Source organism: Dendrobates tinctorius, unplaced genomic scaffold (assembly GCF_039654945.1).
Source record: "Dendrobates tinctorius isolate UK_male_01 unplaced genomic scaffold, ASM3965494v1 ptg000099l, whole genome shotgun sequence".
Taxonomy (NCBI): Eukaryota; Metazoa; Chordata; class Amphibia; order Anura; family Dendrobatidae; genus Dendrobates; species Dendrobates tinctorius.
In genome coordinates this window covers 2,932,373-2,960,015 of record NW_027361767.1, presented here as the reverse complement: position 1 = coordinate 2,960,015, position 27,643 = coordinate 2,932,373, and the positions used below count along the sequence as shown (strand labels likewise).

General features: G+C 44.3%; 1 protein-coding gene across 2 annotated transcripts in view; it reads left to right on the top strand.

Moving 5' to 3' along the window:
- Positions 1-21,870, top strand: part of RGL3 (ral guanine nucleotide dissociation stimulator like 3) — a 59,003-nt gene extending 37,133 nt beyond the window's left edge. For both annotated transcript variants that reach the window (XM_073587445.1, XM_073587446.1), the window contains 8 exons: positions 2,095-2,181; positions 4,185-4,217; positions 4,312-4,433; positions 8,479-8,568; positions 8,738-8,873; positions 13,756-13,947; positions 14,147-14,261; positions 19,382-21,870. In XM_073587445.1, the coding sequence (XP_073443546.1) occupies positions 2,095-2,181; positions 4,185-4,217; positions 4,312-4,433; positions 8,479-8,568; positions 8,738-8,873; positions 13,756-13,947; positions 14,147-14,261; positions 19,382-19,476 (870 nt within the window). In that variant the 3' untranslated portion in view covers positions 19,477-21,870. The remainder of the gene's footprint in view (positions 1-2,094; positions 2,182-4,184; positions 4,218-4,311; positions 4,434-8,478; positions 8,569-8,737; positions 8,874-13,755; positions 13,948-14,146; positions 14,262-19,381) is intronic.
- The last annotated feature ends 5,773 nt before the right edge of the window (positions 21,871-27,643 follow it).

The window sequence follows — 27,643 nt, the reverse complement described above, 5'->3', positions numbered from 1 at the left end:
GTTATCACCCCCTTAGTTAGGGAAAAATAATAAAACTAAAAGAAAATGTATTTATTTCCATTTTACCATTAGGGCTAGGGCTGAGATTAGGGTTAGGGGTGTGTTGGGGTTAGGGTTGGAGTTATAATTGGGGGTTTCCACTGTTTGGGCACATCAGGGGCTCTCCAAATGCAACATGGCGTCTGATCTCAATTCCAGCCAATTCTGCGTTGAAAAAGGCAAATGGTGCTCCTTCCCTTCCAAGCTCTGCCATGCGCCCAAACAGTGTTTTACCCCCACATATGGGGTATCAGCCTACTCAGGACAAATTACAAAACAATTTTTGGGGTCCAATTTCTCCTGTTACCTTTAGGAAAAAAAAAAATTGGGGGCAAAAATATCATGTTTGTGGAAAAAAATGATTTTTTTTATTTTCACGCCCGGGCGTTATAAACTTCTGTGAAGCACTTGGGGGTTCAAAGTGCTCATCACACACCTAGATAAGTTCCGTAGGGGGTCTAGTTTCCAAAATGGGGTCACTTGTGGGGAGTTTCAATAGTTTAGGTACATCAGGGGCTCTCCAAACGCACATGACACCCGCAGACCATTCCATCAAAGTCTGCATTCCAAAACGTCACTACTTCCCTTCCGAGCCCCGACGTGTGCCCATACAGTAGTTTTCTCCCACATATGAGGTATCAGCGTACTCAGGACAAATTGCACAATAACTTTTGCAGTCCAATTTCTCCTGTTATCCTTGGGAAAATAAAAAAATTGAACCTGAAGTATTTTTTTTGTGAAAAAAAGTTAAATGTTCATTTCTTTTAAATATTCAAAAAATTCCTGTGAAGCACCTGAAGGGTTAATAAACTTCTTGAATGTGGTTTTGAGCACCTTGAGGGGTGCAGTTTTTAGAATGGTATCACTTTTGGGTATTTTCTACCATATAGACCCCTCAAAGTGACTTCAAATGTGATGTGGTCCGTAAAAATAAAATGGTCTTGCAAAAATGAGAAATCGCTGGTCAATTTTTAACCCTTATAACTTCCTTAAAAAAAAAAAATGATGGTTCCAAAATTGTGCTGATGTAAAGTAAACATGTGGGAAATGTTACTTATTAAGTTTTTTGTGTGCCGTATCTCTGTGATTTAAGGGCATAAAAATTCAAAGTTGGAAAATTGCGAAATTCCGCTTTTTTCACAAACAAACGCAAGATATATGAATGAAATTTTACCACTAACATGAAGTACAATATGTTACGAGAAAACATTGTCAGAATCACCGGGATCCATGGAAGCGTTCCAGAGTTATGACCTCATAAAGGGACAGTGGTCAGAATTGTAAAAATTGGCCCGATCATGAACGTGCAAACCACCCTTGGGGGTTAATATGCCATATAATGCTGTATGTCCCAAACAGGAAATCTGAGAGCAGCATTATATAGGGGCTGAGACCCTGATTCCAGCCATGTGCCTCATACTGGGCTGCTTGCTGTTATTTTTATACAATTTTTTCTCTGCTGCAAATCTAGCCGAGCTCAGAATGTGGAGTCCTGTATAAACCCACCCACATCCCTGATTGGCAGCTTTCTGTGTACACAGTGCATAGGCACGAAGCTATCAATCAGTGGAGGGGGTAAGGTTACACAGAGTAGCAGGACTAGGAAGCATAAGACACCTACTGTAGTGATAATCTACTTCTAATAAAACACTGATTTTATTGAAATGACAACATGCAGCAAAGAAAATGATACATCACTGGAATCAGGGTCTCTCCATTAGATCATGTTGTTCTCAGATTACATTGCAAAAACCTAATGACATATTCCCTTTAAAATGGCATGAATGATGTGATCAGAGCTCACTTTTCCTGCCCCCTGCATAGACCTAAAATTAAATGGTAATTTTTTTTCTCCACGAGAGGGAGCACACTGTATGCAGTTTGTTGGACAGTATGCAGTAAGCTCTGGAACTCCCTCTAGTGGTAGCTACAGGGAAGCAGAGTTTTATTGTTTAACTATGTATATGCAGAAGGTTTGGAGCTTTGTATTAGAAAAATGATAGAAATAAAAGAAGTGATAGAAACTAAAATAGATGTCTTTCAATCTTATTTCAGAGACCAGCTCAAGGGACCGTGCCGTATCTTGGGACATTTCTAACAGACCTTGTTATGCTGGACACAGCACTGCCCGACACTGTAGAGGTGAGACCCCTTTGATTGACCCTGTAGAACACACAGCGTCGGACTGGAGCACCTTTGTACCACCAGAGAAAATCATTCTTGGGGTCCACTATGTAGCTACATAGAAATAAATACAAGACCACCAATTGTGCGGTAAAACACGCTGATATCCGGGTATAATATAAAGTAGTACACGTCTTAATTATATAGCAGGGGTTGGGGTAGCACCCTCATAGAATATAAAGTAGCCCCCTCATAGAATATAATGCAGCCCTCCTCATAGAATAATGTAGCCCCTTCATAGAATATAATGCAGCCCCCTCTCATAGAATATAATGCAGCCTCCCTTATAGAATATAATGCAGACCACCTCATAGAATATAATGCAGCCCCCCTTATAGAATATAATGCAGCCCACCTCATAGAATATAATGCAGCCCCCCTTATAGAATATAATGCAGCCCTCCTCATAGAATAATGTAGCCCTTTCATAGAATATAATGCAGCCCCCTCTCATAGAATATAATGCAGCCCCCCTTATAGAATATAATGCAGACCACCTCATAGAATATAATGCAGCACCCCACAAAATACTGTATAATGCAACCCCCTCATAAGGTATAATGCAGTCCCCCCTATAGAATATAATGTAGCCTCCTCATAGGGTATAATGCAGCCCCACCACACAATATAATGTAGCCCCCTCAAAGTATAATGCAGCCCCCCATAGAGTATACTGTAGCCCCTCATTGGGCATAATGCTGCCCCCCTTATATAGTATGATGTAGCCCCCCCCAGAATATAATGTAGTCCCGAGAGAATAATGCAGTCCCCCCACAGAATATAATGTAGCCCCCTCATAAAGTATGCAGCCCCTCTCCACCTCCATCATTGTTCTCCCCCTCCACCCCATCATTGTCTTCATCACCACCTCCATCATTGCCTTCTCCCCCACAACCCCCATCATTGCTCATTCCACCACCTCAATCATTGCTGCCTCCCCCACCACCACCATTGTCCTTTCCACCACTACCATCATTGCTTTCTCCCCCACCACCCCCATCATTGGCCATTTCAACATCTCCATCATTGCCTCCTCCCCACCACCACTATTGTCCTTTCCACCATAACCATCATTCTCTTCTCCCCCACCACCCCATAATCATTGTTCTTTCCACCACCCCCCTCGTCCTTTCCACCACCCCATCACTGCTCTCGCCATCACCGACATCATTGCCAATCTCCAATACACACACATCACCACACAAACAGCACCGCACCACTCTCTCACACACACACACAAAGCACCGCACCACTCTCACATTCACACACACACAAAACACGCACCACATACACACACACACGCAAGCAGACACACACACAGCACCACTCATCTCTCCGCATGTTCCCCGCAGCCGCAAAACATCCCAACAGCATCTTCCTCGCCGGCAGCTTTCTGTGATGACGTCATCCAGCCGCGCTGTGTCAGACAGGAAGCTCCGAGCAGGAAGCAGGACGCCATCGGATCCCTGCAGCTCCACTGCCAAGCTGCAGGGATCGCTCCCTGCCCGCCGATTGCCCTCAGGGTGAGCCACCCTGCAGGGGCCCACCTCTGGGGCCCCGATGCAGCCGCACTGGCTTTACATGCGGGCAGTGTTAGCCCGCTATTAAAGTGAAATGGTGTTCACTCCTCTCCACGCCCATGGGGGCATGGGGAAGCCTGAATATTAATTTCTCTTTAGCAGCGAGGACAGGATCCTGTCTCCAGCTGCTGCTCCGCTGGCAAAGGGTGGGCCCCCTTGACTCAGGGGCCCCATAGCTGCTGGGTGTGCCGCTATTAGCGACACGCCACTGGCTGGGGGCCCATGGAGCAGTGGTGGCCCTAGGCAGGTGCTGGCCAGTATGCCACCAGGTGTCAGTGCCTGGACCCACTGGAGAATCCTCAGATTCTCAGGTGGGCCAGTACAACCCTGAGTACCTGTCCTTCAGCACTTCCTCCTTTTACCGTTTTCTCTTCTTTGCAGGGTGGGCTCATAAACTTTGAGAAGAGGAGGAAGGTAAGTCTTGTCCCACACCCGCTAATACCACTAGATCAGGTTCGCTATAAACACTACCATCTTGTCCCCAGAGCTCACACTCTACTTTTTCTAGGAGTATGAAGTCTTGAGTAAGATCCAGAAACTTCAGCTCACGTGTCGTCACTATGTTCTGACGCCAAAGCCGGAAATCTTACAAGCTTTCTACACCCATCGGCAGCTGACTGAGGACCAGAGGTGAGGGGGTCCTATGATTATTTTCCAGGAGCAAAGTAAATGTAAAAGTACAAAGGAGGAGATCCTTTGGAGCTCCTCCATGAGGATATTGTGATATGTTTTTAGGTTGCCAATCTCTACAAAAAGAATCCAGAAGGATGGAATGTCCACATTTGCAATTTATATATATAAAGCTGAGTGTATGTATGTGTGGGTATGTATCAAGCCACGCTCACTCCACAGAGCCCCGCCCACTCCGCATAGCCACGGGGAAAGAGCCCCTGGTCCAGGGACACCCAACAACAGATGTGACACACAGTTTGGCCTCACATACATTGCACACACAGCTCTGGTGCAGGGACCCTCTGATCCCATGTGTACGGGGTTACTATACTTCCCCCAGTGATGTGATACCCTGCTCTGTGACACAAGCTGACACTTCTACTCCAGCACCAGCACAGCCCTGCGTCTGACTCTTCCTCCCAAGCACGTGACTGGTCACATGATCGTAACATCATCACAGGTCCTTTAGCTGCCTAGGATCTCGCATCTACAGGGAAGAGAGGAACCCTCTCCGGAGTTTCGCTCTGTCTGCGCTGATCACCGCCGTCAATTTGCTGATTGGCACATAAAGCCCAGAACTCTCCGGTGCCGGGATTGGCATCTGTGCACCAGCTGCTGGCCTGGCAGGAAGGAGGAAAGAAGAAACCCACCACACACAGACAGAGCCCCCCTGTCAGTCTGCGCTGGAGAAGAGCAGCGACATGAACACCAGCATCATGGGTAATCCGCACTCTGTATGGCCAACCTGTGGTTATTCCCTGACGACAGCGGGCAATATACCCGGAATCAGAGACGAGAGCCGGGAATATACCCAGGATCAGAGAAGACAGCGGGAAATATACCTGGGATCAGAGATGAAAGCGGGTAATATACCTGGGATCAAAGACGAGAGCCGGGAATATACCCGGGATTAGACACGAGAGCGGGGAATATATCCGGGATCAGAGACGAGAGCCGGGAATATACCCAGGATCAGAGAAGACAGCGGGAAATATACCTGGGATCAGAGATGAAAGCGGGTAATATACCTGGGATCAAAGACGAGAACCGGGAATATACCCGGGATTAGACACGAGAGCGGGGAATATATCCGGGATCAGAGACGAGAGCTGGGAATATATTAGCGGGGAATATACTCGGAATTATAATTTGATATAAGTAATCACCGTTACTTACTATGCCCGGACAACGTCAGCTAGTCATTTTATAAAGCTCCAAAGCATTTAAAAAAAAAAAAACACACAAAAAAACCTTCCTACTGTTTTTATCTACAGCTCTTCTGCAGAAACATATACCTCCATGATTACAGGCTGTGTAGCCATACTCCCTTCCATCTTCAGTACTGCAGAATATATGATAGGGAAGGAAAGAGAGGGAGTATCAGACTACACGGGAGCTGTTTGTAGTCTGCTGCCATGGAAACATATAGGTCTGTGTAGGAGCTGTGGACACAAAATGGTAGTTTTAGAAATACCCACATCTTTTACATTACTGAATGTACAATAGCAAGAAGTAGGGAAGTAATGGAAGTGATTAAAGGGGTATGTCTTGTTAAAACAAGTTCTCACCTATTCGTGCTGTCCTCCACACCAATTGGCAGAACAGGGCACCTGGCTCCATTTATTATCTCTGGGTTGCCAAGCACTGACCTTGTCTTTTTCTGGCAGCCCCATAGGAAATTAATGAGTCTGGCGTTTGGGCGTCCATACTTGTAATGTTGGGGATAAAAATTCCCCATTCTGCCGCTCAGGGACCCCCACTGATCAGCAAGTTATCACCCATCATGTGGAAAACCCCTTTAACTCAGCCCTCCAACATCTACAATGAGTGTAGGCTTTTATTCTTCAGCGATCCAACACAAAAGAGAGCGACGTTTCGGTCCACAATCCAGGACTTTCGTCTGACCAAGCTGCGACAAAGAAGCAAAAATATAATGTGTGTGACGGAATCTCAACATATCAAATTCCATTACAACCATAGTGTTTAGTGTTAATGTGTGAGAATAGCTACAGCTGAAGACAATTCATCAAAGGAAAGATATAAAAAGAGGAGACCTGGGAGAAAATATGGTGGTAGGTCGGCAAACACTAATTCCAAAGTTTCAAAGACTAATGAAGAAACTCGGCAGACCGCCATTAACATAACCCTTAACGGGAATCTGTCCGTTATTTCATACTGCCCGAACCTGGGGCAACAGGAATCAGAGGCTGACCACACGATTGCAGACAGCTATGTTATTTTCTGAAATGCTCTGTTCGAAGTTTGAAGATCTGGTCGGGGACAATACTTGGAGCCGAGACTAATCCGGTGCCGCCCCCGGTCTGCTACACAACTATGGGAACTGGCCACATTGACCTGATGACAGGTCGTCTCTGAATGTCTTGAGTCTGTAAGCAGTGGATTCAGAACGTCTCTCTAAAACTTGAAATCTTAATTGGGCAACTGTGTGAATAATTTTCTGAAACTGGTAAGGGAGTGTTACATGTAACCTCTTGTGTCTTACGTTGAGAAATCCTGTTCTAAATTTGTTGGGTTGTTTCGCCTACGTATATTAAGCCACAAGGGCACTTGATAACATAGACTATAAATGTGGACTCGCTAGTGAAATAACCTCTGATTGGGATAGCCCTTCAAACATTGTTACTTTGAATACAATGTAAACATGGGAACGTGTCTTTCATTCGTCTGAGTAGGAACTCTTTATGTGGAGCCCTCATCGGCTCTCCCAAGTTTGCTTCTGAAATTTGGTGGTAGCCTATAGCATTGAAGAAAGGGCATTTGGAATGCCTCCTCCAAAAGATAACCGTTACTCAGGGTGTACCATTATCTATTGTGTACATTGTGGATACAGTAAGAAAATGGATGGAATGTACAGTATGTACAAACTGAACTCATTTGTGTAATATTCATTCTTTTGGGTTGGCGCTGTTCCCTCCCTTGCTTAAGAAGTTTTTCAGAATACCCCATGGGTAAATTTCTGTTATAGCTCATATACACGGATTTAATGTATGTGATCATTCTATACAATTCTAGAGCCTCTCTCGAATTGTGCAATGAGAATAGACTTTGTAGTGACCGTGTGGTGACAACTTGTACAATGAAGTAATTTATTGTAGACTGTCGCCTTCACAAATAGATCAATGGATAAAATACCTTCTGTATGTTTTATAATTGTTGCATCTAATAATCTAATTCTGTTCTTCTCTGAGTGACTGGTGAACTGGAGTTCTGGTCATATGCTGTTGAGATGAGCATACAGAAATGTCATCTATAGAGCAATGCAATATCATGGAGTGTATCAAAAAGAGTTCATTGGGGAAAACACAGTGTACCTTGAAAGATGACACATAACAATTTGCATGTGTGTGGGGGTACATTGGAGCCCATCGCGGTGCCTTGTGTTTGAAGGTAATATGTATCCTGGAAGAGAAATTTTACTTCAGGACTAAGTATAACAAATCCATACAGAATTCTCTCACTTTATCATCTGTATTATTTTACACAGAGGCTGTTTGTAGTCTTTTACCTTGGAAACATGTAAGATTGTATTTGTATTTTAGACACAAAACTGTAGATAATTTTTATCAAGACTTTATTCATGTTTATTCATAGGAGCTCTAAAAAACTAGTTGCAAAAGTTGGCATACCCTTTACTTTTATTTTGGGTGCTTTTACTACATGATCCCTTACTTCCAGTAAAGTAAAAAAAAATACCAAATATCAGTCATCATTTTCTTTTAAAAACATATTTTCAAGTCATTCTTCATTATCTGTACCTTGAAAAGCTGGATGATTACCAATATGACTTATTTTGCTTGCTGCTCCTACATAGCGAAAGGGGAACTAAGAATAAGGCAGCCATTCAGGAGTCTGTGTCCAAATTATTGTCCAGTGACACATAAGTCTGTGGACATCTTCCTTTTATGAAATAGGTCCTGCGCTGTAGACTTTGAGTTTTGGAGTCCGTATATCAACAATAACATATTCCTCTTTATTCTTGCAGTTACAGGATATCTCGCAGCATTGAGCCGCCAGCAGATTCCTGTCCAAATTCTCCGCGAATCCGCCGGAAACTGACCAAGAGATTCAGCTCGTAAGTGCCCTGAGTATTCACTGTGGCACCCTTGTAACTTTCCCATGGTTCTCTGGGTGCATAGTCCCTCCCCTTTCACTAACCACACCCTGTCCCTTGCTTTCCTTCTTACTGTAAAATCTAATGAGGCACCATTGTAACTGCTCAGTTATATTGCCATCTATTTCAGGTTATTATTAGGCTCAGAAGTGTTCAGCCCGAAGATGAATGGAGAACGTGTGTCGCCATCTGGTTCCTGCAGCAGCTGTGAGATAGATGAAGGGCTTATTGCTGCACTGTGTCCTGCGGAGCCTCTCGCGGCTAAGGTAATGCCATATACCTCTCCACCGCTATGTAGCTGATATACTCTCATAAAAACCTCATACACTGCCAAATATCTGGTATACCTCCCTATAACATCATACACCACCATATGACCAATATACCTGTATAGAGAAAAGTATTGGGCCCTACGTCTTAGGAGCAACCGGGCTAACAAGTCCATTATTGACATTTCTTCCCTCCTGACTTTTCCCCCATCACCTGTGAGTGATATTATTGAGAAGTGGAAGAAACCGCAGCAACTCAGCCACAAAGTGCAGACCCCATCACGTTATACAGCGGGAGGCCGAGCGCTGAGGAGCAGAGGGCAGAAAAGTCTGCTGACTCCATAACTACACGGCTGGTTTATCAGGGGTCGGACAATTGTAGCTTCCAACCTTGCAGGAACAGTTTGTTGAAGGCCCTTTTCTGTTCCCCATGACTGCGCCCTGTGCACAAGGTCCATACAGACATGGAGGAAAGAATATGACTGGCCACATAGAGCCCAGATCTCATCCCCATCCACTAAACTGTCAGGCTGATTGCATTTTTCTACATATTTTCCAAAGTTGTCAGGTTCCGTTATGAAATCGGTCATTTCTTAATTATTTTGACCTCCTGAATACAAATTTAACAATGAAAATTTTTAGTTGGCTCTTGTTTCTATAATATCAAAGACTTGAGTTTTCCTTTTACAGCTACATATAATTAGTTATTATTATAATTAATGCATAAAAGTTTCAGAAATTTGAAACATTATTACCCGGCCAGGATCGCTGGTGCATCGCTAAATGGTCGCTAGTGAGCTGCCACACAGGCAGATCTCAGCAGCGACGCAGCAGTGGTTGTTACTTACCTATCAGATGCGGCGATGATGACGTCCTCCGCCCGCGTCCACGCGTCGCTCGTCGGCGCCAACAGGAAGCCGCCGACGAAAAATGGACCAGGCCGATCTCGCGCGATCACCCATAACCAGCGGGGGAGCAGGTCGGAGGTAAGTATCACATGTAGCAATATCGCTAGCAATATTGTTTCTGCGTCACAAAATCGGTGACGCTTTAGCGATATTGCAAGCGATATCGCTATGTGTAAAACCCCTTTAAGTCTTGGTAGTGAGAAGGAGATGCTTCATGGCACCAAGCGCCCACTTCCTCCTCACTTGACTAGACTGAAAATGTTTCTGGTGCTTTGGAACCGGCAGTGCTTCTGTATGTGGTACTGGGACTAATGCAGATGGAAGGTTTGGATACTGTAAAGTCCTCTTCTTCCTTGAAACTCCACTACTAATGGGGCACTATGAAGATATAGCAATTAATAGTGTGATCGGTTGGCTCTCTCCAGATCATTGGGACTACAAAAGGCACAGATTACTTCTTCCCATGCAATCACTGGGTAAGATGTGATACACATCTATTGCAGCCTATGTGAGGAGCCCAACTCTTGTCTTGATGTCCTATTCTGCAGCCAAAATGCAGGTTGTAGGCTTTGCTTATCATGTTAGTCAAGTTTTGCCTTTGTAATGCATACGTGACTTCCCGGAATATCTAGCAAATACAAACCGCTTTGAAAATGAAAGAACGAGGCATATCTAGAAAAAAACCGATATGTCCAAATGCTATGAAACTAAGCTAAGGCATCCTAAACCTGTATACGTTACACAGAGAGCATTTATAAGAGTAGGTGATGCCTGATGCCACTGTAATTAAGATTACGTCATCAGAGCTGAGTTGGCGTTTTTTGATTGATCGCCCTAAGATGATAGAATACCTAAGGGCCCCGTCACACATAGCGATCTCGCTGAGTCACAAGTTTTGTGACGTAACAGCGATCTCACCAGCGAGATCGCTGTGTGTGACAGCGATCAGCGACCGCCCCCCTGCCGGTATCGCTGATCGCTGTAGGAAAGCCCTGAATATTTTTTTGGTCGCTGGTCTCCCGCTGGCCAGCACGCATCGCTGCGTGTGACAGGCGGGAGACCAGCGATCAGCTAGTAACTAAGGTAAAAGCAGGGTTTCAAAGCGCTGCGCTTAGAAACCCGATGTGTACGTTAGTTACCAGCTCCCTGCATCAGCACGCTGGTAACTAAAGTACACAGTGACGCGCGCGCTCGGCGTCGCTGGTGCTGATCGCTGGTGAAGCTGTCTGTTTGGCAGCTCACCAGTGATCACATAGCGACTCACCAGCGATCCTGACAAGGTCATATCATTGTCGGGATCGCTGGTGAGTCGCTATGTGTGACTCCAGCCTTAAGGCTCAATAGACTAAACCGACGACGTAATAGATGAGCTACTAACAATGCAATAATGATCAGAAAATCACCAGTTTTCTATAAGCCTGCATGAAAGAAGTCATAAGTAAAGGCCCCGTCTCACTAAGCGATCTCGGTAGCGAGATCGCTGCTGAGTCACAACTTTTGTGACGTAACAGCGATCTCACCAGCGAGATCGCTGTGTGTGACAGCGATCAGCAAGCGGCCCCCCTGCCTGTATCGCTGATCGCTGGAAGAAACCTCTGGAAATTTCTTTGGTCGCTGGTCTCCCTCTGGCCAGCACGCATCGCTGCGTGTGACAGGCGGGAGACCAGCGATCAGGTGTAAAAAATAATAAAAAAATTAAAAAATATAGTTATTCTCACCTTCCGAAGTCCCGCGCAGCCATCCCGCCTCTTTCCACGCTCCGGTCCCAGTAAGCCTTTGCACGAATGACCGCGAGACTTTGTTATCCCTCGAGACCGTGACATCTCGCGGTCATTCGTGCAAAGGATCACTGGGACCGGAGCGTGGAGAGAGGCAGGATGGCTGAACGGGACGTCGGAAGGTGAGAATAACTATATTTTTTATTTTGATTCTATTTTTTACAGGATGGCCAGCGATGCCGGGAGCTCGGCATCGCTGTGCTGATCGCTGGTGAAGCTGTCTGTGTGACAGCTCACCAGCGATCACATAGCGACTTACTAGCGATCCTGACACCTTGATATCGGTGTCGGGATCGCTGGTAAGTCGCTTAGTGTGACGGGGCCTTAATTACAACCTCCTCTAGATCTCAAAAATTAGAGACAATCAACAAAATTTAAGCAGCAGAATCACTTCAGCAAAATTAGTCAAGTTCCATTGTTTTTGTCTCTTAACCAAATTGGCTGTAGAGCATTGTTATCAGGTGATATTGTCTTGGTGGTGACCACTGTACTTCTCATTCTTTTGAAATGCAGAGGTAAAGTCACACGGCCGGACAATCAGGCTTAGGCATTTGTCCTGTGCAAACGGTAAGATTTACAGTAAGCAATAATAGATTTTTACCTCCTAGACATCCAAAGTAAAACCTGTCCCCAGCAGCCGGGCGTCAGTTTTTCATTGTACATGATAAGGAATGATACAACCTATCTGTAAATTCCTAAATAGAATTGAAGATTTTATCCTTTCCTGCTTTCATCTACACACCAATATAAGCATCATAAAAAACTGCTCATTGTTATGGGAAGATCAAAAGCCAGGTGGCTGCAGAAGGCTCGGGTTATTGTATGTATCCTATAAAGACAAATGTAAATATCCTCCACTGTAGATGGCTGTCAGCTGAAGAAAGGTCCGTCCGGCAGCTGTCTCTCCCGCCTCTGCCCAGCGCTACTGTGCTGTCTGTTAGTGTCGCTGCCAGAAGTCACTCTGAGAACAAAAGGATTGGCCGTCCAAAACTGGATATGCCGCTTTCCTTCTCTCCCCCAACATTATCTGTCAGGGGAGAGTCATGAAGCCTTTTTTTTACACATTATACTGTCGGCCGAGTCCACTGATATCGAGGGTTCTGCCAGGATAAGCCTAATGTTTATGGGGGGGCTTTAGATCAATGTGTATATACTCCTGCTCTTAGAATCTCATACTGTATACCTCCGTAAACCAATACACATCCTCATGACTAAGATACCATCATATAACATACTAAAAAACACTTTACCTCCGTAATACTTAATATACCGTATTGTCAATATACCTCCAAATAACCTCACAAATCAGAGCATATAACCTGTATACCTCAACTTCATACACCACCATATTACCTTAGTGTAGCTCCATATTATCATTATGCCTCCATATAACCTTACATGCCCCGTCATAAACAGCACACTGCATATTATGCACCAGTATACTGCCATATCCCCTTATATACACCTGCAGTATACATGTGTCAGGGTCCTGTCAGCGCCGGCGTGCAGCCTACACTGAGCAGGGGCACACCCGCATTGTAGGGGGGCCCGGGGTCAGGTACGGCCGGAAAGTACAAACAGGACCTGGGGACACTGAAGGTTAGCAAGCAGTGAAGGACCTACGGTCATGTGACTGCAAGGGGCGGGGCTTAGCGTCCTGCTTCCAGAGATGGCAGGACACTATACAGAAATACTCAGAGTCACACAAAACGGAGGTCATACACAGAGATAGCAGTAAAGTACCAGGGATGAGACAGAACGGATAGTCGGGGCCAAGCAGGGGTCAAAACCAAACAGACATAGAAGGTACCAAGCAGAATCCAAAGCAATATCCAGAGAACAGACCGAGTCATACACAGAGAATCAAGTACAGAACACAGCACAAACACACTCAGGGGTCACCACACAATGCCAAGGGCGAAAGTATAACTGACGGGGATGGGAGCTTCCCAGGGGTTTAAGAAGCTCTCCCAGAAACAAAAAGAGGCCACAATCATTAACCCCAGGTGTGCAGGTCAAAACCTGCACCGAGCTCCAGACATTAACCCCTGCCGTGCAGCTCAAAAACCTGCACTGGGATAATGACACACGTCTACGAGCTCACTAGAACAAGGAACAGTGATGATAGGTATTGTAGGGTTAATTTGATCCTTCTGCTATATATATGTAATGTGTAATTTATGACTCCTGCAGGATCGGGGCAGTATGATGGAACCTCTCACTCCGCCCAGCACTCCGGTCAGAGAAGACGCACCGCGATGTATTTCGTCACCGCGCTCCCCGGTCTCCCCCTCCCTCCCTATATACAACCAGCAGATTGCAGATCTCTGTATTATCCGTGTCAGTATGGAAAACACTCATGGAAACCTGTATAAGAGCATACTGGTAAGAGGCTATGTGAGCGTAGGGAAAGATGGATGACAATCAATATGACTGCCAATACAGCTACGATGGGGCTTGTCATCCCAACTACAATTTTTAAGATTTTTTTTTTTCACTTTTTGTCAGATTAAATTTTTGCATGACATCACCCACTCCCCACCCACAAAAAGTGTCATTTTCTAATATTGTGTCTCTTCTCCAGCTCACCAGCCAAGATAAATCCCGCATTGTAATACAGAAAGCCTTACATAAACACAACATTGAGTCGTGTAAACCGGACGATTTCCAGCTGGTGCAGCTATTATCCGAGGGTAGAGGTGAGGACGGAGAGGTCTCCGGTTTTTATTTTCTTTACTTTATTATTTTCTTTACTTTATTATTATACATCATTTTCTTTCTTGTTTTTTATTTTCACCCTATATTAAGGTATTTTTCAGACTACAAGACGCACCGAACCATAAGACGCACCTAGGTTTTAGAGGAGGAAATTAGAGAAAAAATTGACACAAAAAATGTGGTCAATTCTGTACTTAATATCCCCTACCCTGGTATGCATGACATCCTCATCCCCATCCTGGTATGCATGGCCCTCATCCCTAACCTGGTAAGCATGGTCCCGTTGTCCCCTAGTATGCGTGGCCTCCTCATCCCTTCCCTGGTATGCGTGGTCCGTTCATCCCCATCCTGGTGTACGTGGCCTCCTCATCCCCATCCTGGTATGCGTGGTACCCCTCATCCCCCAATCCTGGTATACGTGGCCCCCTCACCTCCATCCTGGTATACGTGGCCCCTTCATCCCCATCCTGGTATACATGGCCCCCTCACCCCCATCCTGGTATATATGGCCCCCTCACCCCCATCCTGGTATACATGGCCCCCTCATCCCCATCCTGGTATACATGGCCCCCTCATCCCCATCCTGGTATGCATGGCCCCCTCATCTCCATCCTGGTAGGCGTGGTCCCCTCATCCCCATCCAGGTAGGCATGGTACCCCTCATCCCCCAATCCTGGTATACGTGGTCCCCTCACCTCCATCCTGGTATACGTGGCCCCTTCATCCCCATCCTGGTATACGTGGCCCCTTCATCCCCATCCTGGTATACATGGCCCCCTCACCCCCATCCTGGTATACATGGCCCCCTCACCCCCATCCTGGTATACATAGCCCCCTCACCCCCCATCCTGGTATACATGGCCCCCTCACCCCCATCCTGGTGAAAATGGCCCCCTCACCCCCATCCTGGTGTACATGGCCCCCTCACCCCCATCCTGGTGTACATGGCCCCCTCACCCCCATCCTGGTGTACATGGCCCCCTCACCCCCATCCTGGTGTACATGGCCCCCTCATCCCCATCCTGGTTACATGGCCCCCTCATCCCCATCCTGGTATACATGGCCCCCTCATCCCCATCCTGGTATACATGGCCCCCTCATCCCCATCCTGGTATACATGGCCCCCTCATCACCATCCTGGTATACATGGCTCCCTCACCCCCATCCTGGTATACATGGCCCCCTCACCCCCATCCTGGTATACATGGCCCCCTCACCCCCATCCTGGTATACATGGCCCCCTCATCCCCATCCTGGTATACATGGCCCCCTCATCCCCATCCTGGTATACATGGCCCCCTCATCCCCATCCTGGTATACATGGCCCCCTCATCCCCATCCTGGTATACATGGCCCCCTCATCCCCATCCTGGTATACATGGCCCCCTCATCCCCATCCTGGTATACATGGCTCCCTCATCCCCATCCTGGTATACATGGCCCCCTCATCCTCATCCTGGTATACATGGCCTCCTCATCCTGGTATACATGTCCCCCTCAACCCCATCCTGGTATACATGGCTCCCTCATCCCCATCCTGGTATACATGGCTCCCTCATCCCATCCTGGTATACATGGCCCCCTCATCCTCATATACATGGCCCCCTCACCCCCATCCTGGTATACATGGCCCCCTCACCCCCATCCTGGTATACATGGCCCCCTCATCCCCATCCTGGTATACATGGCCCCCTCATCCCCATCCTGGTATACATGGCCCCCTCATCCCCATCCTGGTATACATGGCCCCCTCATCCCCATCCTGTTATACATGGCCCCCTCATCCCCATCCTGGTATACAGTGGGGAAAAAAAGTATTTAGTCAGTCAGCAATAGTGCAAGTTCCACCACTTAAAAAGATGAGAGGCGTCTGTAATTTACATCATAGGTAGACCTCAACTATGGGAGACAAACTGAGAAAAAAAATCCAGAAAATCACATTGTCTGGTTTTTTTTTTCATTTTATTTGCATATTATGGTGGAAAATAAGTATTTGGTCAGAAACAAAATTTCATCTCAATACTTTGTGATATATCCTTTGTTGGCAATGACAGAGGTCAAACGTTTTCTGTAAGTCTTCACAAGGTTGCCACACACTGTTGTTGGTATGTTGGCCCATTCCTCCATGCAGATCTCCTCTAGAGCAGTGATGTTTTTGGCTTTTCGCTTGGCAACACGGACTTTCAACTCCCTCCAAAGGTTTTCTATAGGGTTGAGATCTGGAGACTGGCTAGGCCACTCCAGGACCTTGAAATGCTTCTTACGAAGCCACTCCTTCGTTGCCTTGGCGGTGTGCTTTGGATCATTGTCATGTTGAAAGACCCAGCCACGTTTCATCTGCAATGCCCTTGCTGATGGAAGGAGGTTTGCACTCAAAATCTCACGATACATGGCCCCATTCATTCTTTCATGTACCCGGATCAGTCGTCCTGGCCCCTTTGCAGAGAAACAGCCCCAAAGCATGATGTTTCCACCACCATGCTTTACAGTAGGTATGGTGTTTGATGGATGCAACTCAGTATTCTTTTTCCTCCAAACACGACAAGTTGTGTTTCTACCAAACAGTTCCAGTTTGGTTTCATCAGACCATAGGACATTCTCCCAAAACTCCTCTGGATCATCCAAATGCTCTCTAGCAAACTTCAGACGGGCCCGGACATGTACAGGCTTAAGCAGTGGGACACGTCTGGCACTGCAGGATCTGAGTCCATGGTGGCGTAGTGTGTTACTTATGGTAGGCCTTGTTACATTGGTCCCAGCTCTCTGCAGTTCATTCACTAGGTCCCCCTGCGTGGTTCTGGGATTTTTGCTCACCGTTCTTGTGATCATTCTGACCCCACGGGGTGGGATTTTGCGTGGAGCACCAGATCGAGGGAGATTATCAGTGGTCTTGTATGTCTTCCATTTTCTAATTATTGCTCCCACAGTTGATTTCTTCACTCCAAGCTGGTTGGCTATTGCAGATTCAGTCTTCCCAGCCTGGTGCAGGGCTACAATTTTGTTTCTGGTGTCCTTTGACAGCTCTTTGGTCTTCACCATAGTGGAGTTTGGAGTCAGACTGTTTGAGGGTGTGCACAGGTGTCTTTTTATACTGATAACAAGTTTAAACAGGTGCCATTACTACAGGTAATGAGTGGAGGAAAGAGGAGACTCTTAAAGAAGAAGTTACAGGTCTGTGAGAGCCAGAAATCTTGATTGCTTGTTTCTGACCAAATACTTATTTTCCACCATAATATGCAAATAAAATGAAAAAAAAACAGACAATGTGATTATCTGGATTTTTTTTTCTCAGTTTGTCTCCCATAGTTGAGGTCTACCTATGATGTAAATTACAGACGTCTCTCATCTTTTTAAGTGGTGGAACTTGCACTATTGCTGACTGACTAAATACTTTTTTTCCCCACTGTACATGGCTCCCTCACCCCCATCCTGGTATACATGGCCCCCTCATCCCCATCCTGGTATACATGGCTCCCTCACCCCCATCCTGGTATACATGGCCCCCTCATCCCCATCCTGGTATACATGGCTCCCTCAACCCCATCCTGGTATACATGGCCCCCTCACCCCCATCCTGGTATACATAGCCTCCTCATCCTGGTATACATGGCCCCCTCATCCCCATCCTGGTATACACGTTTTAAGATGGTGTACTAAGTTGTTGTCCTTAGATTATGTCTTAAGATAAAATACTAACGTGGTATTAAAATGGTATTTCAAGATATTGTGCTAACTAAAGCAATATAACAAGGTTGTCTTTGGATGGTGCCGTAAGGTCATATTCTTAGATAAAGTTATAACATGGTGTATCTAAGGTCCGTGTTCTTAGATGGGGTCTCAAGATAGTGTATTAAAGTTGTGTCCTTAGATGGTGTCTCAAGATAGTTTACTAAGGTCCGTTGACAACATTCTAAGATGGTAGTGTCCTTAGATGATGTCCTAAAGTGGTGTACTAAGGTTGTGTCTTTAGATGGTGTACTAAGGTCACGTCCTTAGATGATGTAACAAGGTGGTGTACTAAGATGATAGAGTGGTGTACTAAGATCACGTCCTTAGATGATGTAACAAGGTGGTGTACTAAGATGATAGAGTGGTGTACTAAGATCACGTCCTTAGATGATGTAACAAGGTGGTGTACTAAGATGATAGAGTGTTGTACTAAGGTCACGTCCTTAGATGTAACAAGGTGGTGTACTAAGATGATAGAGTGGTGTACTAAGGTTGCGTCTTTAGATGATGTAACAAGGTGGTGTACTGAGATGATAGAGTGGTGTACTAAGGTCGCGTCTTTAGATGATGTAACAAGGTGGTGTACTGAGATGATAGAGTGGTGTACTAAGGTCGCGTCGTTAGATGATGTAACAAGGTGGTGTACTGAGATGATAGAGTGGTGTACTAAGGTCGCGTCCTTAGACGATGTAACAAGGTGGTGTACTAAGATGATAGAGTGGTGTACTAAGGTCTCGTCCTTAGATGATGCAACAAGGTGGTGTACTGAGATGATAGCGTGGTGTACTAAGGTTGCGTCCTTAGATGATGTAACAAGGTGGTGTACTAAGATGATAGAGTGGTGTACTAAGGTTGCGTCCTTAGATGATGTAACAAGGTGGTGTACTAAGATGATAGAGTGGTGTACTAAGGTTGCGTCCTTAGATGATGTAACAAGGTGGTGTACTAAGATGATAGAGTGGTGTACTAAGGTTGCGTCCTTAGATGATGTAACAAGGTGGTGTACTAAGATGATAGAGTGGTGTACTAAGGTCGCGTCCTTAGATGATGTAACAAGGTGGTGTACTAAGATGATAGAGTGGTGTACTAAGGTCGCGTCCTTAGATGTAACAATGTGGTGTACTAAGAGAGTGGTGTACTAAGGTCGCGTCCTTAGATGATGTAACAATGTGGTGTACTAAGATGATAGAGTGGTGCACTAAGGTCGCGTCTTTAGATGATGTATTAAAATGTTTTTTAAAGACGATGTACTGACGTGTTGAACCGAGATGATTATCGTGTGACGTGACCCACTGTTTAGTGTTAGCATCTGTTACATATCCAAATTTGTTTGGTTTCCACCATAATTTTCTCTCTCTGCAATTCATTACAGAACTGACCATCCCGGACACTGCCAACGTGTATTATGCCATGAATACTTCTGCCAACTTTGACTTTGTGTTACGCAGGAGAGTCAAAATCAGCTGATTTTAAGAGCTGCCAAAGGCCAATACCGCAGAACTGCCACTGAGGACTACATCTCCACTAATATAACACTTTATTCATATATATTTATTATGACAACGTAGACTATATCAACTGGAAAGTCCATCTTCTAAACTTGTTTTCCTTCAGATTGCCTTGACCCACGCTCTGTTACAAAAGTTTCTGGTGGTTACCCCTAAATTATGGCTACTAATGTGCACCCAATATTCAACATGTCTATTCCCCCGAGACAATTTATAGAAGAGCACCCTAGAAAGTTCTCAAAAAATTCGATTATTTTTGTACATGCGCACCTCATATTTTTGTTCTTGATTGGACGCCGTAATCCCAATTTATGGATCCAGAAAATGGATGAGATAACTGGAAAGCTGGTGTGATCATTTTATTTTATGAAAAGGGACCTGACAAAATGGATTGGGGAAAGTAATTGGGACGTGACACTTTTCCTGGGTAAATTTTAAGGCTGAATTCAGACGTGTGGATGTACGGACTGGCTGTGGGTCATGTCATGAGACCCGTGGTCAGTACAAACATCGTGGTCCATACTCTGACCGCGTTTCAGTCATGTGGATTTGGACAGAGGCATACGGCCTGTGATTTATTACTTAGAGGGCAATTCCAGACTTATATAAAGATAATTCTACTTGTGCAGGACCATGGGGAGCAGTATTATAGTAGTTATAGCTGTGTGTATAGGGGGCGGTATTATAGTGACCATATTCAGACCCAGAGAAGGCAGTAAAATAGTAGCTCTATCCTTGTCCTTAGGAGGCCGTGCTATAGTATATTTTAGTTCATAAGGGACAGTATTATAACAGTCACATTCTCAAGGCACCACGTTTTGTTGCCTGGACGGATAGTATTACGCTTGTTAATCAGCAGGTAATAAAGCTCCTTCCAGGTGAGGAGATATAACACTTGAGGAGAGACATAGAATCAAAATAGTGTTTATAAAAAAAAAAAATGTTCATTCTAAATTAATTTGAATCAATTGTGGCAGGAATTGCTCTTAATATATTACATTTTAATCATATTTATATTTAATAGAAATTGTTCTTAGAATTTTATGAAAACCCTCTTATCTATCCCTCGGATTAAAGAGGACCAGTCACTTACCATAAATGATTTTTTTTTGTTCTCTCTGGTGTGAACGCCACTGTTCTCCTGAATCTGGCGTTGTTTTTCTTTTGTTCCTGCGCCTCTCCGTTCCTGAGATATCGCCCCTTTCTTTACTGTCTGTAAATTTAGTCTTGTTAGACAAGTGGGATGGGACATAAACGTTACAAAGTAGGAGTCTACCTGAGGACCACGCCCACTTTTCTAGACATATATAGGGTAGAGGAGGCCATATCTCGGGAATGGAGAGGCTCAGGAAGAAAACAAAAACATTGCCAGATTCAGGAGAACAGCGGCATGTACACCAGATAAATAAAATGAGATTTTTTTTTTTGCAAACGACAGGTCCTCTTAAGTATTTAGGCCCGAAACTGTAATACAAAATGAAGGTACAGACACTCACTATTCACATGGATATCTCGTCCACATGCTAGGTCAGGAGATCTGGAGGCAGTAAGGAATCCCCTTTAATTGCTTATGACAGTTCAATTATTGACCGTGGTGCGGACTGAGCCAAAAAAATGGGTTTTGTGGGGTGAAATTTTGGGATGACAGGACAGAATTCATCTATTCCATATGTAAATATGATGACCTATTCCTGAGCTCTGGGTAACAGGCCGAATATTCAATGGCCTTAAAGGCTCGGTCTATTGTAGACGTTGACTTCATCTTGTATCATGAGTTTTGGATACAATTGATGAATCTACGATTATTTCCTAATTTAATTCTTGCTCAATTTATTGGAAATTCAGGCTAACGAGCACCCGACTTCCTGTTTGGGTGACCACCATTTACTGTACATGTAGAGATCTGAAAGTCGTCCCAGGAAGGTGGATCTGCCATACAATAGACTGGCTCTATGTGCTAGACAAGCCTGTATTACCTTCCTCCGATCCAAATAATAGACAAAAATGTATATGACAAGGGCCAAAGAGAAGCAAACGCCTGACCCCGTTGTTTGGGTGACCACCATTTATGTCCATACATGAAATTAGTCAATGGAAGTTCTGTCTGCTATACGATAGACTGGTTCTCCATGCTGCAAGAGAGTTAAAATCCAATCACAAAAAGCCCTAAAAAATCAATTTATTTCTCATCTTTACAAAAAATTGCACCATGCGTAGCCAGGCGTGCACACTATGACCAAACAATGGACATTAATTTTGCAACTATCATCCTACGGACCAATACGACGGACATCCAAAATAATGTGACCACTAACTACTTGAGTCGTAAAATAAAAAAAGCACTTTAATATGAGATTTCACGTCATTTTTTTGTGGGTGGGACAATGTCTGGGATGGTCCTGGGGGTTGGGAGTGATAATGTCACTGATGAGATGCAGTAAGGTGGAGTGTGCAGACAATTGTGTCCCAAATATTTGTGGATTTACCACAATTTTCCAAGCGTTAATCGATACACAACTCGGTCCAGCGGCCACATTAGTAATCTTCTGCCACCAGGTGGGAGCCCTGTGAACCACCTCTTAGCTGACGGCCTCCCTGGCTCTATTGATTAGCGAGCTGGGCGCGACATCATCATTGAGGCGTGACATGAAGAGTTGCGGATGCTGGCAGATTAGTGGCAGTTCTCAGGGCTCTCGTCATGCAGCCGCAGATTAGGGACGTAGACACTGGACTGGGCCTTGCGAATTGTTTTGCACCATCTCTAGTTAATGAGCAGCGTCACTGCACATGGTTTTTGTTTCTGGCCAAGGGCTAGGAAATGTGGCTCAACCTAAAGAACAACAGTACCTAAGCGCACTTAAAGGGTTTGTCCACATCAGCAGTTTATATTAACTGACAGAGCCAGACGGGCAGGTGATCGTGACAAGATCTAAACATGGACCTGAACCCCTCTATAATACAGTACACCACAGGCTGGCAACCTCAGAAATCAGTTGTGATCTGCAAGTGTTGAATTTCTCTACAGCACTCCTGCAGGTGAAACAAAGCATTACACAGTCCAAGCTCAAATCAGTGAGTTGTCCACTTACGGCTCCCCCACAGGAGAGAGAATCTTTGTAGCTGCTTTCTAATATATAATAAAAATATGAATCAGTGAGAAATCTAGTTGTTGATGGGCGCATTAAAGTGTTAGTGATGGGTCGATATGGAACTTATTACACTGGTGTGGCAGATCAAGATTCCTTGTGCTGGAGAAGACAACAAGTACACAACACCTTACCTTTGACATGTTACGGCCGGCAATTTTCAAGTGTGGTACCCGGGTTGTGAGATACATTTAATAGAGCATTGTACTGATGGTAGAAGGAAGCTCAGACAATGGCTGGGCTTCACAGATCAGGAATTTTGTTCTACAGATTCAAGTCACCAAAGTGGTCTAAAACAATGTTTTAAAAAAAATTAAATATAAAAGTTTAAATTTCCACTTTGCCAGAATAAAATTAAGGACATAAATAAAAACCGTTTCTCGGAAATTTTTTAAAACAAACTGCGTTTTACTTGACAACATCTGCAAGGAGTTTGTATGTTCTCCCCGTGTTTGCGTGGGTTTCCTCCGGGTACTCCGGTTTCCTCCCACATTCTAAAGACATACTGATAGAGAATTTAGATTGTGAGCCCCATCAGGGACAGTGATGATAATGTGTGCAAACTGTAAAGCGCTGCGGAATATGTTAGCGCTATATAAAAATAAAGATTATTATTATTATTACCCTCCCAGATCCAGCGCTGGGTTTATGCTGCCATGTCCGGTGGCTGTTGTCTGCAGCGCTGCTAATGTCACATCATCAGCACTGCAGCCAATGAGTGGTCTCCGCGGCTGTGCCCAAGTAGGCGGCCAAACTGCCGAGCTTACTGACTGACTGCAGCGCTGTAGACAATAACAGTAGCAGTGGTGGAGACTCAGTCCTGGACGCAATGAGGGTGAAAAAAGAAACATTTTTTCAGTCGTTTTGTGTAATATCAAATGCAGCTGTAGGATAGGGGTTTTCTGAAGCTGCAAGGAAATTTTCATAATCTGAAAGTTTACAATTGCTCCCAGTTCTTTTGGTTCAGTCAGTAAGATTCTGGATGGTACATATGTGTTGGTAATGTAAGCGGTACCAGTAAAACTAGGTTACTACAGTTTAAAGTGACTGGATTTTGAGTCTGGGTTTTTTGAGTATCCAAAAAAAATCTGGCTGGGAAGTGCCAATTCTATGATCCAGTCCGGGGTTTACAGGCCAATTAGCAGCAGCTAGGTTAGCTCAGCAGTGTGGACTGTGCCGAGACTGGAGAAAGACAGAGCTGCTGGTTAGTCTGTTCGTCAAAGAGAGGTGTGCTGGAGCCAAACGGAGAGGTGTTTGTTTGGTGAACACATTTAATATTAGTGTAAGCTGCTGCTGGGAATACAGAGTTTGGCAAGACTGCTACCATGCTGTTTCATTCAGCCTGAAGGAAAGGACTGTTTCTGATAACCATCGATACAGAAGGAAGAATGTTTTCTTTTCGGAAGCAAAAAACCTTAAGTGATGAACTGGAATATAAGTTGGTGTTGCAGGGTATAGGCGCATGTTCACACTGCCCACTAAACAAACAAAACCCAAGATAAAAACATAATAAGCAAATACCCTGCAGTAAATAAATAGCAATAATGCATTGAAAGTTATATAAGGTGATTAGTTAACATAATTTTGATTAAAAAAAAAACAACTTATAAGCCACCACTTCACAGTGACCTTATTCGGGATGGTCCTAACCTCTAGTATTAAAACCTTACTAGTTGTCAAGTAACATACATGAGGATAAAGGTTAAGTTGGTATGCATGCAGTTCCCCATGCATGGCTGACCATTACCCGAGTCTCAGTCCTTCTCAGCCCTTATCCACATGTACGTCACTTGACAAATGGTAAGGTTTTAATACTAGAGGTTAGGAACATCCCGAATAGGGTCACCGTGACGTGGTGGGATGGCTTATAAGTTTTTTTTTTAATCAAAATTATGTTAATTAAGCACCCTATATTATTTATTTTCATGCACTATTGCTATTTATTTGCTGCAGGATATTTGCTTATTATTTATTTATCTTGGGGTTTGTTTTTATTTTGGAAATGTCAAGTTTATGATGGACGATAAAGTACACGATACTTTGAAATAAAATGCTGTGCTACGTGTATCCAAGTAGCTACCCAACCCCTACACCCTATATCTCTTTCAAACTGTGCCAATTAGCAATGCAAAATCTTATTTACAAGGGTTAAGCCACAGGTTCCTTACAACATCGAAGGGGGGGGTTTAGGCATTCCAGACTATTATTATGGAGTCCTCCTAACAAGATTATTGGATGCAGAGTACACCTAAGACACTATGGGTTGAAATCAAAACTTCTCTCCCACACAATTAGGTTATTGCCATGGTTCCTCCCATGAGTAGACATTAATTACTGATTTCTTATCACTGACACAATCTTTAATAACCCTGTGGGACAGGTCCTCCTGAAGTGGAGTCTCTCCCACAGACCCAACCTCTTCAGATTGTGTGCCAGGGTTTATGAAAGTTTGGCAACGTCAGTCTGAGTCGAATTGACTTAAAATCTTTACTCTGAATTGAATAACTATCCACAAATTGATGTACACCATATGACAAAGGATTAGACACTCCTCAGGTCGCGCTCTTTTCTTGGTCCAATTTCCTTAGAGAAGGGGAAATTATGCTACTTTCTTACCCATTGGAAATCATAGTGCCCTCCATTAGGTAGACGATTACTGAATGGATCATGGAGTCCATTATGGTGGACTTATCGGCCCAACAGGGAACAGTTCCCCAATACTCTAGTTTCTGTGGTCCTCCTTCAAGAATTACTTCCACTTTAGCTTACTCAAACCTTAGCAGGATCGAAAGACGCGGTTCGATGTTTGCTATGTTGTCCATTATAGATGCCTCAAGGTAATGACAAATTATTACTTTACTGCTCGGAAATCCCACCAATTTGAACGCTATATCTACAGAAAAATAAATAAGCAACATTTCTTGAAAGGGAAGAAAAAAAATGAAAATGCAAAAATGAAAAATTGTCCGGGTTTGAAGAGTCCAAAACATCAACCTCTGGTGCTGAATGCTTTGCGTGCAATGACTTTCAATATATTAATCGATCGGAATGCATCCAAGTTTTCAGCCTTTGTTACCACTGTTGGTGATGTGTGAAGGCCGAGGTATGGAGACTCCTGACCGATTGCTTGAAAAACTGCTCTGAATTGCGACAGAAGTGTTAGCTTATGCCCAAAACGGCATTTGGGTTCATAGACTTTCTAATGAGCCCGTATAATGCTCTGTGCACGCTTGTGAAGGGCTCAGACCCCACCACGACCTGCAGGATGGGTAACAAAAGAACATATATATATTTAAACCAAAAAAAGTGTTACGGTTACCTTTTAAGCAGATCGTACTAACACCAACAAGGTTTGTTTCTTCACCTGTAGTCTGCCGCCTGCCCTGACCACTTACATGTCTACCGATCTTGGTACTCTCCACCCTTGGCTACAATGATTGAGGGCAGGTCTGTCCGAAATGCGTTGGCTTTTGCCTTAATCCATTATTTGTGTACTGGTAATTTTCTAAGCTGTACTTACATTGGTGAAGTTTTATATACAAAGGGCTGGTATTTTGCTCTCCACCCAGCCCAGGCCTTTCTAACATTGTCTACCAGCTGCTAACCGTGACCACCTTCTGGCTGTGACCAGGGAATCTTCCAGATCCGTATATATAAGGATTAACGAATATGCAAATAAAGTCCGTGGAGCCTCATTTAAGAGTCTCAAACACGGGACTAGCCAGATCTTCCTCCAGGGAAGGACCCAGCCAAGGAGTGGCTCCTTTCGGAAACCACCATTACCACCATATTAAGTGGCCCTTTAAGTCAATATCCAGCTCTTTACGAGTCTACAGGTATGACAAGGGAAATACCAAGGCCCGGTATCCATCCACAGACAGCTGTTTCGGGGTGTTGCCCCTCATCAGTGTGGAGTAGGATTCTGGCTAGGTGGGAGCAATGCCTACTAGACCAACATCATGAATCAATCACTGACCTCAGGGAGACCAGTCAAAGAAAACACTCCTCAGTTTAGTCAAAAATTCCTTCAAACCCAAACAGTCCGCTACTATATAGGTGGAGGAGGCCTCTTATAACACCAGTGTCCGGTGAACTGAATCTTGATATTCATCAATTTGTAGGAAAACCCTTTTAGGATTTAATTTAGGATCGAAGATGGGTAACTTATAATATATATATATATATATATATATATATATATATATATATACTGTATATACACAATTCATAGGTCTGCGTGACAACAAGTGTTACAATGTTTGGGCCACAGAACATATATAGATATATATTACAACATTATAAACTCCCATATCAGGCTGTAATTACAGGGCACTAAATCATGTCTATATAGGTCACACACAGGGGTGAATCACCACCGCAAGGACTGGTTTTACTGGTTCACCGGGCAATAAACATAAGGGGATAAGATCAGCAAAAGTATTAAGCCCTTCCTGCTACATAACATCGCATAGAAGGGTCAAACGGCGGGGGTGAAAAGCCGAGTCCACACAACATCGGGCCGGTGCTGCCCTCGCAGGAGACCGTGATCTGTGATTTACACTCACAGATTTTACAACAGGTCATCAATCAATCGCAGGTTCAAGTCTTTTAAAATTATTTTTTTTTAAAAAATCATAAAACTATGCGTACTACTTAAAAGATCGATGAAAATATATAATTAACCCATTAAACATTGTGGAGAAAAACCCCACCAAAATTGCTGTTTTTCAGTCCCTGCAATAAAAAGCGATCAAAATTACATTGCTAAAAAATTGCTTAAAGGTGCACCTCGGCACGCCAAAAAAAAAAAACTCATAGCTCCATCGATGGAAAAATAAACAGCTATGGATCTAAGAAAAATTAAAAAAAACAAATTTTTCAAATTAGAGAAAGGTTTAGAGTCACTAAAATAATAATAAAACATACAAGTTTGGTATCACGGTAGGGGATCTGATCAGGGGAATCATATTATTAGGTCAT